At 35.1% G+C, this 12,778-nt stretch overlaps 1 protein-coding gene across 1 annotated transcript in view; it reads right to left on the bottom strand.

The window, feature by feature from the left end:
* Positions 1–12,778, bottom strand: part of LOC149299039 (transcription elongation regulator 1-like protein) — a 51,885-nt gene that overhangs the window by 13,812 nt on the left and 25,295 nt on the right. The window contains exons 5-7 of the mRNA XM_089486836.1: positions 12,212–12,331; positions 8,081–8,172; positions 7,592–7,680 (exon numbers count right to left, since the gene is read on the bottom strand). Coding sequence (XP_089342962.1) covers positions 7,592–7,680; positions 8,081–8,172; positions 12,212–12,331 — 301 coding nt within the window. The remainder of the gene's footprint in view (positions 1–7,591; positions 7,681–8,080; positions 8,173–12,211; positions 12,332–12,778) is intronic.

The following is a 12,778-nucleotide window of genomic DNA, read 5'->3' as shown; positions in this document are numbered from 1 at the left end:
AACCCATATTTTATAGCTTTCTTTTAAAGCCTATAACAATGCATGATCATATGTAACATTATAAAAAAATCTTGCCCATCCTGTCAAGAGCACCACGCTACTCAACTTTTCATTGCCTAGGTGTAAATAAGTAAATAACTAAGCAAGCAAGACGTACAAGAAGCTGCCTATGAGTGGAATCTACAGGCCAATGCTGTGCTCAAAGGTTACGTTAGCCCGTGTAATCATAGGTAAAAGTTAAAAAGGTGACATACCTTATGTCTTTGTGTGTATGTGTGTATGTGTGTCCTAGATAGAGATGAGAAGGTCTGAAAACAAAACAGAAAAATTGGAAAAAACAGGATTTTTTCCGTGTTTTATCCAAAACCATTTTTTTTTTATAGAAAAATGGAAACAAAATCTTCCTTTATTTATATATATATATATATATATATATATATATATATATATATATATATATATATATATATATATATATATTACATGAAGACCTTTATGAAAGATACAATGGGTCCACATCTGACTGGCACAAATAATGCCAGTTTCTTAACTTTTCCACTTGCGATTTGTGCTAAGGTGAAAATCTGACTGGGCGATTGTGATCGCTCTTCCAGTCCAATTCATGTAGGAGGATTAGAGGAGATGTTTTGCTTTTTTGTGTTGATGGTTTCTTCATTTATTTGGTTGCATTTGAAGGAAAGGGGGAGGGTACCTGTTCTCATGTATAGTTGAAATGTTCTTAACATATACATGCCCTGTTGTTCCAGTTGCAAAAATAAAGTTTTAAAAAGCAAATTTAGTATACTATTTACTGAATAAGCTGTATGTTTATTCAAAAGTCCTGACTATACTATATATATATATTTTTTTTATTATTATTATTTTGCCTATGCCAAAGAACAGAACATTTACTCTGGCTTGTCATTGGTAAAATAGCGGTATTTAATTGGGAATCAGTATTTTATATAAATATGTAGAATTATTCATACACTTCAATCTACGAGAGGACAAAAATGTAGATTATTTTGCCTAGGAGATAAAATATGACCATGAAACGTGTCTAAAAGTTCTAAAATATTTTCTTGATATTAAAGCATCATTTATATCGATATTTAATATATCTGCTGCATAAACTAGATCTTAAAATGGCATTACCTACTTCTTTTAGGTGAAAAAAACTTTAAAGGTTGCTTCACTTTTATTTTGTAACTTTGCAACACAATCACCTGTTATTTTCATGAAATGATTCTATGCATATTTTTTGTTGCTGTTATAGCTACAAGTAAAATCGTTTTTTTCCTTGCAAAACTGAGAACCGATAATTTGTAACACCTGCACCTTCTTCACTGCCTATAAACTAAACACCTGGTACAGTGAACATATATTTGTGCGCGAGCAAACAGATGGGTATATGAAGTTTGTTATTATACAGAGCTGAAAACAATTAAGATGTACTGCAAATTATGTAGAGTCTAGTTTCTACCAATAAAACCATGCCCCAGTAGTACATAAATGCTGTATTTCTTCAATGCAATATATTTATCACTTTTACGGGTATTGTATGTGGATACCAAGCTCTTAGAGCATCTTCGATTTTGAGGGGGATTGCTTTTATATGCAATAACTTTCTTAGAAGTTAAAAAACATATGCTTAGTTACATATCAAGTGTAAAAGATGGTCTAACTCTAACAATCTATTATTCATGTTGAAGTTTTGGTCAATTAAATTGTATGATTTCACTTGGGGAATAGGAAAATTCAGGATGCAAGAAACCAATTAGCTTGTTATATTCTTCAAAAGGTATGCTTGCATTTCTAGAAAAAGCAAAAGCTTAGTCTTATCAAATACTATTCAGATAAGTAATAGGCAGGCTGTGAAAAGAGTTAGCTAGATGAGGAGGTATTGTTTTAGGCCATGCTTAAGGTAGCATTGTCTACTACAAATAATTTAGTTCGAAAGACAGATTTGGAAAGACAAAAGGTTGTCTCATAAGCCTCATGTATTTAAAAATATATTGCCTCTTTTTAAATGTGTGCTCTTAAAGGTCTACTTACGACATGATGCACATACTTAGTTTTCCTCAAAACAGAATGGAGACTAATTACTGTGTATTTGGGTCATAGGCATTGCAAGCATACTTCAAATGTTTTAAGCTAACACAAAGCCCTGAATAATATGATTTTGTGTCCATTGTTTTCTCTTCAACATACACAACAGTAAATCGAAAATATGAGACTCGTAAATGTTATTATTATTATTATTTATAGCTTCACGTTTTTCTTTTTCTTTATACGTAGATTACTGTCGGAAAACAGAACATTTCTATTTCAGATTGATACATAGGGTTCTACGTAAATTTTATCTGTCAGATATATAGAAAAGAGAGAGAGAATTTGGCATAAATTGCTGGTGTAACCTAACATAAAGAAAGTAATCCTTAGTGGTCTATTCCCTATTCTTAGCTCAATTAAGCTATATTTTCATCCAATGTTATATCCCATAGGGTGTTCACTTTTTTGCAATGCCACCATATATAGGTAATTTCCTTCTTCCATGTTCCAACTCCAACATAGATAATATCTCATAGAGTAAAGCTTTGCTAGTCTAGAGGGTACAAAAAACCTACCCAAAGGGTATCTGTTTATTAGCTTAAAATGTGTTTATACTAAGGACAAGCAATGGACCTCTTTATTAACCCTACTGAACGTGTCGCCCCATATCCGGTTGTTTATCCTCAAATTTAACTAGTTTTCCCAAATTTGAATTACAGTTGGGTCTCATTTTACTGCTGATACGTTTATTGATTTCATACAGCTAGTTAGTAATTTGTTTCCTTTTGCTTTCTGAAAAGTTATAATAGATAGGCAATACAGTATACAGAATTTATATAGATAGATAGATAGATAGATAGATAGATAAGAATATTCTTAGATTTCCACACTGGTTACATATTTTAGGTAATAAGCTTCTGATTCCAAATTTAAACCAACCTTCTCTTTTAGCTTTTTCTGCTTGAATCATGGCAATATGAAAAACCTGCTAGCTTCATAGTAATTTAAAATTGTCGCCATGTCTCCAGATCTCGATGAGTCTTTCTATATTGTTTGTTATTTTTATCTCTAAATATTTATAGCTTCACAATTCTGTTGTGTGTACCTCTGTCAACCTGTCTTTTGTTGAATAATTTTGATTAGTTTTTCATACTAAATTCACAGGTAGTAATAGAATATCTTTTTTTTTCATTTCTCAGCAGCTTCTTTTCTCTCAATGCAAGATGTGCGAATAACAATAATAACTTCCATAAACAGAACATTTGTTCCTACATATATTCATAACATAATGAACACTTATTTGTACCAAAGCTTCTTTAAAGCAAAATATGACTCTGCATTTAAAAAAAATAAGTAAACTATAGAAAACATTCTACAATCTGCAATGTGAATTAAGGAATCAATTAAAATTTCAACACACAAATCTGTAATTTACTAGGTCATCGTATGTGAAATCTAAATAAATGTTATGATATCTTGCAGGTATAGGCTTCTGTATATAAAGAGATACAGGAGCTTTAACCCCTTAATGACAAGACTCGTCGTTTCTTACTCATAGTACATTTTGGGACAAAGGCTCTTTTAACATTTTCAGTGTTGCTGTTTAGCTGTAATTTTCTTCTTTCTCATTTTGTGTACCCACACACAATATATATTGGTGTTTTTTTCAGGACAAACAGGGATTTCTTTAGATACTATTATTTTTATCATATCTTATTTACTTTATAAAAAATAAAATATGGTGATTTTTTGTTTAAAAAAATTACTTTTTCTCACTTTTTTAAAAAAAAAAAAACCTTTTACTCATCTATAAAAACTAATGAAAAAACCTGCTAAATAGATTCTACTTTTTGTCCTGAGTTTAGAAATACCCAATGTTTTTATGTTTTTTTTGCTTTTTTTTCTGCACGTTATGGGCCGATAAGTACCAGTAGCGTTTTGCTTTTTCAAAACCATTTTTTCCCCAAAGTTGGTCATTCTGCCCCATGTGCTATTTCAGGTATCTTTGAAGCCGCCCCATCAAACCAAATATTTTTTAATACTAGACACCCCAAGGTATTTCAAATGCTGGTATTTTAACCCTTTCCATGCACTAATTCTACCACCAACCTTTGTCAAACTTTATGGTAGTAAAATTTACCGCTCCTGGTATATGTCCCTGTCAAACAACACCCCAATATGTGTTCCGCAACATCTCCTGAGCGCAGTGATACCCCACATGCATGGGTTTGTTGGGTTATTTGGGAGATAAAAGGCCACCTTTGTGAGGTGTGTATTTTTTTGCCATTTAGACATCTGGTCAGTCTGTGCTCACGTCCCATATTTGGGACATCTTTGAAGCCGGCCAATTCAATCATCAAATCATACATTTTTTTAAACTAGGCACCCTATGGGAATTTATAATGCCAATATTTTAACTATTTCCATGAGGGAATTTTTGTGAAGATATAGCGCGAATTGTAGGACTTGCTCATAAAAAACTTATGCTCCGCCTGCTCTGTTAACGCTATCTTTCGTGAATATACTACTTTGTTTCTATTCATTCATTCACATATTAATTAAACAATACTTATTTGCATGTCAGCAAGTCACCATAATTTAATAAGCAACAAGAATAAAGAAAGCAAACAGCACCCTTTCAGGAAACCTTTCTCGTTGGTTCTCCTCAGTTTAGCCACTACAGAAACGCATGTATCTTTGTGGCCTAAAACTCTCTTCTAACTACACAACCCAAATTAGAGACTATATGGATCACTCCACATGACACCTCCCTAGTGGGCACATACTCTCAAATAAAGTCCAAGAATAAACAAATACTTTCTCAATGGTACAGAACCCCACACAATGGCCTTCATCTAGAAGGAAAGGACTGATTGGCTGTATTTTGTAAATCATTGTATAATAAAAAACCTATTGAGGTTTCCTTATATTTACAACGAATTCAACTTTCAGGATCACTTTATCTATGGTCTATGATATATCGGTACAATACAGCAATTGACAACAAAACGAATAATATGAGTTGCGGCTGCACGAGCTACCTTAACAATCTCAGTGGACTAAAGTTCCTACTTTTTTCAAAATAAGTAACTTAATAAAACCAAGTAATTTTGAGAGTTGTTTCTTATAATTCTTGTTGGAGGTACATTTATTATCCCAGCTGTAGAACAGATTTTTTATGATGTCTCTGCAGTGCCATTTTTCACTAAAACATATCTTTGGCTACAAAAGTCAGATGCTCATTAAATTTCAATGCAAATCCAGCTTTATTACCAGAAGTGTCATAAAACTGGTTTAGTGGTTTTGAAATAAAATATATAGATTTTTACAAAATTCTAAATTGTCCGGGGGGGGGGCTATAGCATTGTGTACACAACTGGAGACATAACATTGACTAAAAGTGCTGTGTTTGCAGAATGGTGATGAACTAAATTGAGTATTTTAGACTTTGGCAAAGATTATAAATCTGAAAAACATGTTCTCACTAACTTAATTCCCATAAAGGAATTCGATATACCATAAGTAACTGGCAAGAGGCCACCATAAATCCACCATAAAAGTGAAACAAATGTAATTAAGATATTGTTTTGCTTTTTTGTCATTCTGCAATGCGTGAGATTATATTACAATTAAACAAGATTCAAAGATCAATGTTAGTCCTTTGTGTAAGACATTCATTCACAGTATTCAGAAACCGTCCCTACAACATGTCTGGATCCTGATTAGAGAGGGAACTAAATATTTATATAAGCTGAATTTATTCAGTATAACTGCAAATACTGTATACTGTCTAATAAAAACTAAACATGATTAACCCCTTAATGACAAAGCCTCACAATGTATTGTTTTTAATGGGTTAAAAAGCTTGCTTTGAGAAGCCCACTACACGCAGGACTAATTTCTGTAGAAATAATAGCATGAAAGTAAAAGTTTTAGCCACACTATCACCCCACAATTTAATGTGAGTATGCTAGATATTGAGTTTTCAAAACATTGTTTCAGGCATATATGGATGTCCATGCTTCTTAATTTTATAACTTTGGTTGTCCACCACATTTGGGTCTGTTCACTAAGAGGTTAAGTGGTAAATTGAGTTTAGTGTTAATTCTACTGAGGTCACATGCCCCTTATGGTACCTTTTACAAAACAACTGGATTCGGCCATTTTAGTACAGATGAGAGTTGCATCTACTTGCAAGTTAGCATAAGTGAATTTGCAAACGTGTTGTTGCCAGCTTTCATACATTCACTGTTTAGTGAATAGACCACCCTGATCTAATTGCATTTACACTAGATGGACAAAAGTATTGGGCCACCTGACCATTACACCCATTCAGACTTTTATGACATTGCATTCTAAATATATAGACATTAATATGCAGTTGCCCCCCCCCCCCTTTGCAGCTATAACAGCCTCCACTCTTCTGGGAAGGTTTTCCACAAGATTTTGGGGTGTTTCTGTGGGAATATGTGCCAATTCATCCATTAGATCATTTGTGACAGGTCAGGCACGGTTGTTGGACGAGAAGGCCTGGCTCACAATCTCCATTCCAGTTTATCCCAAAGGTGTTCGATGGGGTTGCAGTCAGGGCTCTGTGTGGCCATTCAAGTTCTTCCACACCAAACTCATCTAACCATGTCTTCGTGAACCTTGCTTCAATAGAAAATGGCCTTCCCCAAACTGTTCCCACAAGGTTAGAAGCATAGCATTGTCCAAAATGTCTTGGTATGCTGAAGCATTAAGATTTCCCTGGAAGTAAGGGGCCTCCACCAAACTTTACAGTTGGTACAATGTAGCCAGTAATGTCCTCCTAACATCCTCCAAAGCCAGAATTGTCCCATAAGACTGCCAAACAGAGAAGTGTTCTCACTCCCCAGAACACGTTTTCACTGCTCCAGAGTCCAGTGGTAGCATGCTTTACACCACTCGATCCATGGGACCCATTCCATAAAGCTTTCGCTGCACCGTTTTTGTGCTGATAATAATGCCAGTGGAAATTTGGAACTCATCAGCTATGAAATCAGAAGAGCTTTGGCGACTTTTACGCACCAAGCGCCCAGCACTTGGTGTCCCCGCTCTGTGACTTTACATGGTCTTCTGCTTCGTGACTGAGTTGCTAGTGTTCCTAAACACTTCTACTTTCCAATCATACCACTTACAGTTGACTGTGGAATATCTAGCAGGGATGAAATTTCACTAACTGACTTATTGCAAAGTTTGCATCCTATCACAGTACCACGCTTGAATTCACTGAGCTCTTCAGAACAACCCTATTTATTCACAAATTCACAAATGTTTGTAAATGCAGACTGCATGGCAAGGTTCTTGTTTTTATACATCTGTGGCAATTGGTCTGATTGAAACACCTGAATTTAACAATGAAGAGGTTTGTCTCAATATTTCTGCCCATTTAGTGTATAAGTGACATAAAGAGGACTAGATTTCTGTTTATACAAAATGAATCTGGTTACATTTCATTATTCCACTACACTAGTAATACTGTAGATATCTACAAATATGAAAACAATGCAAAACTTACCAGGGTGATCCTGGGACTGGAGTTGATGCCACCGGTTTGTTGCCTTTTGTAATGCAGTCTTCTTCGTTTGTTAACCTTACAGAATTATCCTTGAATGGATACATGTTAAAGGAAAATATATCACCATAGATTTATGCAAGTTGAATATTTAAGCATTTCAAGTACACTTTATGTGTTGTCCAATGCAAAAAAATTATAATATCTATGCCTTTTAGCCCTGACAATAATGAGACTTGTTACAGGTAATAAATAATAATAATAATAATAATAATAATAACAACAATAATAATATAGATTGGCTATTAAACATTGCATATGGACTTTTCACAATATGGCAGACTAAAAGACTTAAGCTTATATTTTTGCTTATTTGCCCCTTCTGGGAGTAACATAGGTACTGCAGAGATGCCGGAACACATATTTTAAGTCTATATAAGATTTGTATTAGTATTTAACCTTTTGGCAAAGTGTGTTAAATGAAAAACAAACCTTTTCATCTGTTTTTACTGTTGTATCTTTCCTTTCAGAACGTAAAATTAAAGTGGTTGAGCATGAAGGCCTGTTTCGTTCTTTGCTGTTATCTAAGGAGTGAATAAACAATTTGTGTTGACTACATATATGAAGAAAACATATTCTCGTGAAGCTACTTATACATTATGTTTTCTTTTAAAGGAAGCCTGTCACCAATCGGTCAATTTGAAAACATTTAATATATTGGTGAAATGTGTTTTTTGTTGCAGTTCTAAACTTGCTCATCTCCCTCTTCTTCGAGAGCGGCTAAGTAAGGGTTCAAGACTTGCCACACACATGAGCATGGAAGAGAATTGTGACGTGAAAGGGTTAATATTTTGATGAAGGCATGTTGATGTAAGGGTTAATACCGTATTGGCTCGAATATAGGCCGCACTTTTCCCCCCCCCTTTAAGTCTTTAAAGTGGGGGTGCGGCCTATATTCGGGGTCTAGCGCCCGACGCCCGGGACATGCAGTTCCGGGCGCCGGGCAGGCAGCGGGGTTAGGATACGGATCCCCCGCAGCGGTGCAGGGGACCTGCATCCTACTCTCTGATACGCTCAGACAGCCTCCCCTGCCAGCACTTTCCACGGGGGGGGGGTGCCGGCACGGGAGGTTGTCTAAGCGCATCGTGCGGACGGTCACCGGCTGCGGAGGTTGTTTACCCGCATCGCCGCAGCCTGTGACCGTCCGCACGATGCGTTTTACCTCTGCCCCCAAGACTTACCAGATCAGACTCCCGGGTGTCTTGCGGGGCCGGCGGGGGACATCTACGCAATACGCGTATACAACTTCCGGTGCCGGCACATCCGGGGGGGAGGAGGAGGACAGTGGCAGCATATCTCGGGGGGGGAGGACAGTGGCAGCATATCTCGGAGGGGGGGGAGACAGAGTGGCAGCATGTTTTTTTGGTGCTTTTTTAACGAAAAAAACTTTTTCTTTAAAAAAGCACCACGCTTTTAGGGGGCGGCCTATATCCGAGCCAATTCCGTATGTTGTTTTTTGGCTCTGACAGAATAGGGAGTACAGCATGAGAATTTTTAATTTACCACATAATTTATAAACAAGAGTTAATAAGCATGATCACATAGACAGATTTTTACTGACATACATAAAATTAAGAATTATGTGGACTATTTAGACTGTCAAACTGTCTTTCTCTTTTATCAAAGAAGTATTAATTTAGGTTATTTAGTGTACTTTTTTGAAAAGTTTCAAACCCTGGTTTCAAATAGCTAAACCATGCTGTTTTGGAAAAGAACAACAATACTTTCAATTATAATACATTTATATTACACCTTTCAAACATCTAATGATGGGCTATAATTTAATACATGTCTGTGCTTTCAGTACTGAAAAATGACAATGGCCTGTGCTTAGTAGGAACTTTTTAGTAGGAACATATGAATGCGTCTATGTTCTATATATTTACAAAAAATGGTAAGGATCAGAAAAGTGAAGTGGTATTTCTGTTCGGGACAGGAGGATACTGTATATGCCCATACCTGCTGGTAACCTTCATGTTAGAGCAAAACATTAAAAAATGTTTTATAGGAAAGCGCAACCAATTAAAATTAGCTTCACCATATTCAATTCCAATAAACCAAAAATGTTATTTTTCATCTTCTGAAAAAGTAAACAAATGATCCATATGATAACAAAAATAGCATGTATATAATACATATGATCAATAGCAATAACATAAATTCAGCTTTCTACAGTCACCCACAAAGGGAAAACGTATGTTGGACTGAAGACTATAAAATCTTACCTGAATCACCAGCAGTTAACATTTTCAAGTCCATCTAAAAAATATATTCTGCTTCGTTTATTTTAAATGAGGCTAATGTAGCAATAATTACCATCTTCTTTCATAAAATTAGCTACGAGAGAGTGCTGACCCGGTAATGGGCTATTAAAGTGCTGCTTGCAGTTGGCTAAAAGGTGTCAGCTTTAATACTGCTAATAAAAGAACAATGATTGAAAGTGTCCTGCATTATGGAATCAATTTGGAGTAGAATGCACCGCATATCTACTAACTGTCTTCTGTACAGAGGATGAGTCGCCTCCAATGCACAGATTTGCAAACAGATCAAACTGTCGTGTCAATGGCAGAGGCATCTGTTTTATAACAATAACATAGGAAGGGTCTGTCTGGGATCAGTAGCTTAATGGAGCAATTAAATCTAAACTGGATATCTAAATGAAACATAAAATGAAATTATACCAGTTAGACTCTAAATTAGTATTTAAATACAAACGTAATTATACTATCATCTCTTGCATGGTACAAATTACCAAAGCTGGTTCTGTTAGAAGTCTTGTACCTCCCAATACAATAGTTGGCCAAAAAATTGGCTCTTTTGTTCTAGTGGGTACAAGGAAACGCATGCCCTGGGACAAGGCTTAACAAGGATTTGTTTGTGACTTTTTGATCTGTTGATATATATTTTTGTAATTTAAAAGAATAATTATAGTTTACTAATAATATTTAATTTGTAAATGTGTTTAAGAAGAAGAAAACTTGTAGGTATATAGTTTTGAAAGATCTCTGTCCAAAGAGATGCAGCTGGTCATTGACATTCAGCAAGAAACAGTGAAATAAACTTGATTTTTATCAGGCCATGGCAGCAAAATGCAGGTGCTGCATTACTAATTGAATACTCACACTGAAAAAAACCCACACCTCCTTATACAGGACTTTTAGTATTATTTTAGTAGTAGAAATTTTAGAAAAAGTGTTTATAATTTAAAACTAAAGGGTCAGAGGCTTAGATATAATGTAAGGAAGTTTTACTTTACTGAGTAGGTTGGAGATAAATGGAACAGCTTCCCAACATAAATGCTAGAGGCCAATACATTAAGGGAATTTAAAGCACCAAGGTCTAAGTGACTAGATGAGCCAAACGGTTCTTATCTGCAGTCAAATTCTATATTTCTACATTTCTATTCCTCAATATTGCTGGAAAGTGCTGTGTCCGTTTGGTCATGATTTCTTAATGTATAGTACATTAGGAAATACAATGCTGATGCATCAGTTGGGATAAATTAAGCATCCCGTGCAGTCTAGCTGGTAGAGGGCACATGCTGTCTGGCTGAGAAGGGATTGTCTATCATGTTTTACAACATGATAGGCTTTCTCCACGTGTCTATGCTCTAGGACATTCTGAAATGAATGGTTTTCTGTTGTTCCTTAGGTACATCACATAGTTTACAAAATGTCATACAGGTCATCATGGAATGTAATTCATTTTTATGTTTATAATCAACAATGTAAAAATGATTGACGCATCTCATAAAAGAAAATCTATTTTTCACAACGTACAGAACTATTGACCAGATGTCGAGAGCTACTGATTATGTCTTTATTGTTAATTGTCATTAAATATTTTATTAAAACGGGAGGGTTTTTATCAAAATGGTATAATTTGCTGCATAGCTGAGAACAGAAAATTCAATTTCAGAAATTTGCTCAAAGATTCATATGCATTAAAAATGTAAATGATCATTTTCTTTTGACTGGATGAGTCAGAATAATAGTTTACAGCTAATCTAAATTGCAGATTTAATTAAGACTAGCAAACATGGAAATTGTACCAGTCATAGCTAGTAAAATGGTTACAAATTGTGATAATGTATGACAAATGGCCATTCTTGGAAAAACCCTTTAACCCTAACGATATAAATGCAATATTAACCATTTCTAGTCATCTAATGACTGGTGTCAAATCCATATCCCTCCGAGGACAAGTGCATATTGTAATTGTCAGCCAAAAGGGATGTTAATGGGTATAATATGGATCTGGAATGGACTAGTATTAAAGGTCAACCTGATTACTGCTAAGACCAATTTTACAATGATCCATGTATATAATGTGCTCCTATAGTGCCTTGAGTGTCAGTATTGTCATTTATAAGGCATAGAAGTAAATATCTAAAATCAGCATGAACTCATTCCAACACCCAGGACTGGTGAAGACGCAACATTTACTTAAGTCTTCACTAACATGTTATAATTTATTAAATTATGTAAATGCAAATATTAGTTGATACAAAGACGTGCTTATAATACTCTGAAAGAAACATAGAAATGGGAAATGCTTGCCAACCGTTTGAAGTTTGATCCATCAGCGTAGTTGTCATGAAGGTCAAGGCTGGTGAAGTGGAAAATCTGGCAAAGTGGGCTGGTAGAAATGGTGTGACTCGTGCCTCAATTCTTGAAGGGCCACCTGACCATAACAATTTAAATCAATTAATATTTTGAAGTGATATTAATAATGCACTTTTCGCATTTTCAATGGGTACAGATATTTTCAAGGATCGTATTTTTGGATATTATTTTTAGATCACTAAATGTATAAAGCATGTCACTGGATCTAGTAATCAAATGCTAAACAAACTCATGTGTTATCTATTAAAGATCTGGGGTAATTCCTTTTTTTTTACATACAATATTATTAACCTCTAAATGCAGTAGAAATTATTATGGGTGTTCTCACCATTGTTTTTTAATTAATACACAAGAGCACTCACAAGCATGGATACAACCAGAAAAGTGCAGTATCTGCATGTATTTCTACCACTGCCTCAAGATGGGTCAAGTACTTGTGAACAATAACTACATGCATAAATGAGAAATATATTAGCTCATCAGTCTTATGGCCATTCAGGCGTTT

The sequence above is a fragment of the Sceloporus occidentalis genome, unplaced genomic scaffold, assembly GCF_023333645.1.
Source record: "Sceloporus occidentalis isolate IW3139 unplaced genomic scaffold, rSceOcc1.0.p SCAF_30, whole genome shotgun sequence".
NCBI lineage: Eukaryota > Metazoa > Chordata > Lepidosauria > Squamata > Phrynosomatidae > Sceloporus > Sceloporus occidentalis.
This window is presented reverse-complemented; position numbering and strand designations above follow the sequence as displayed.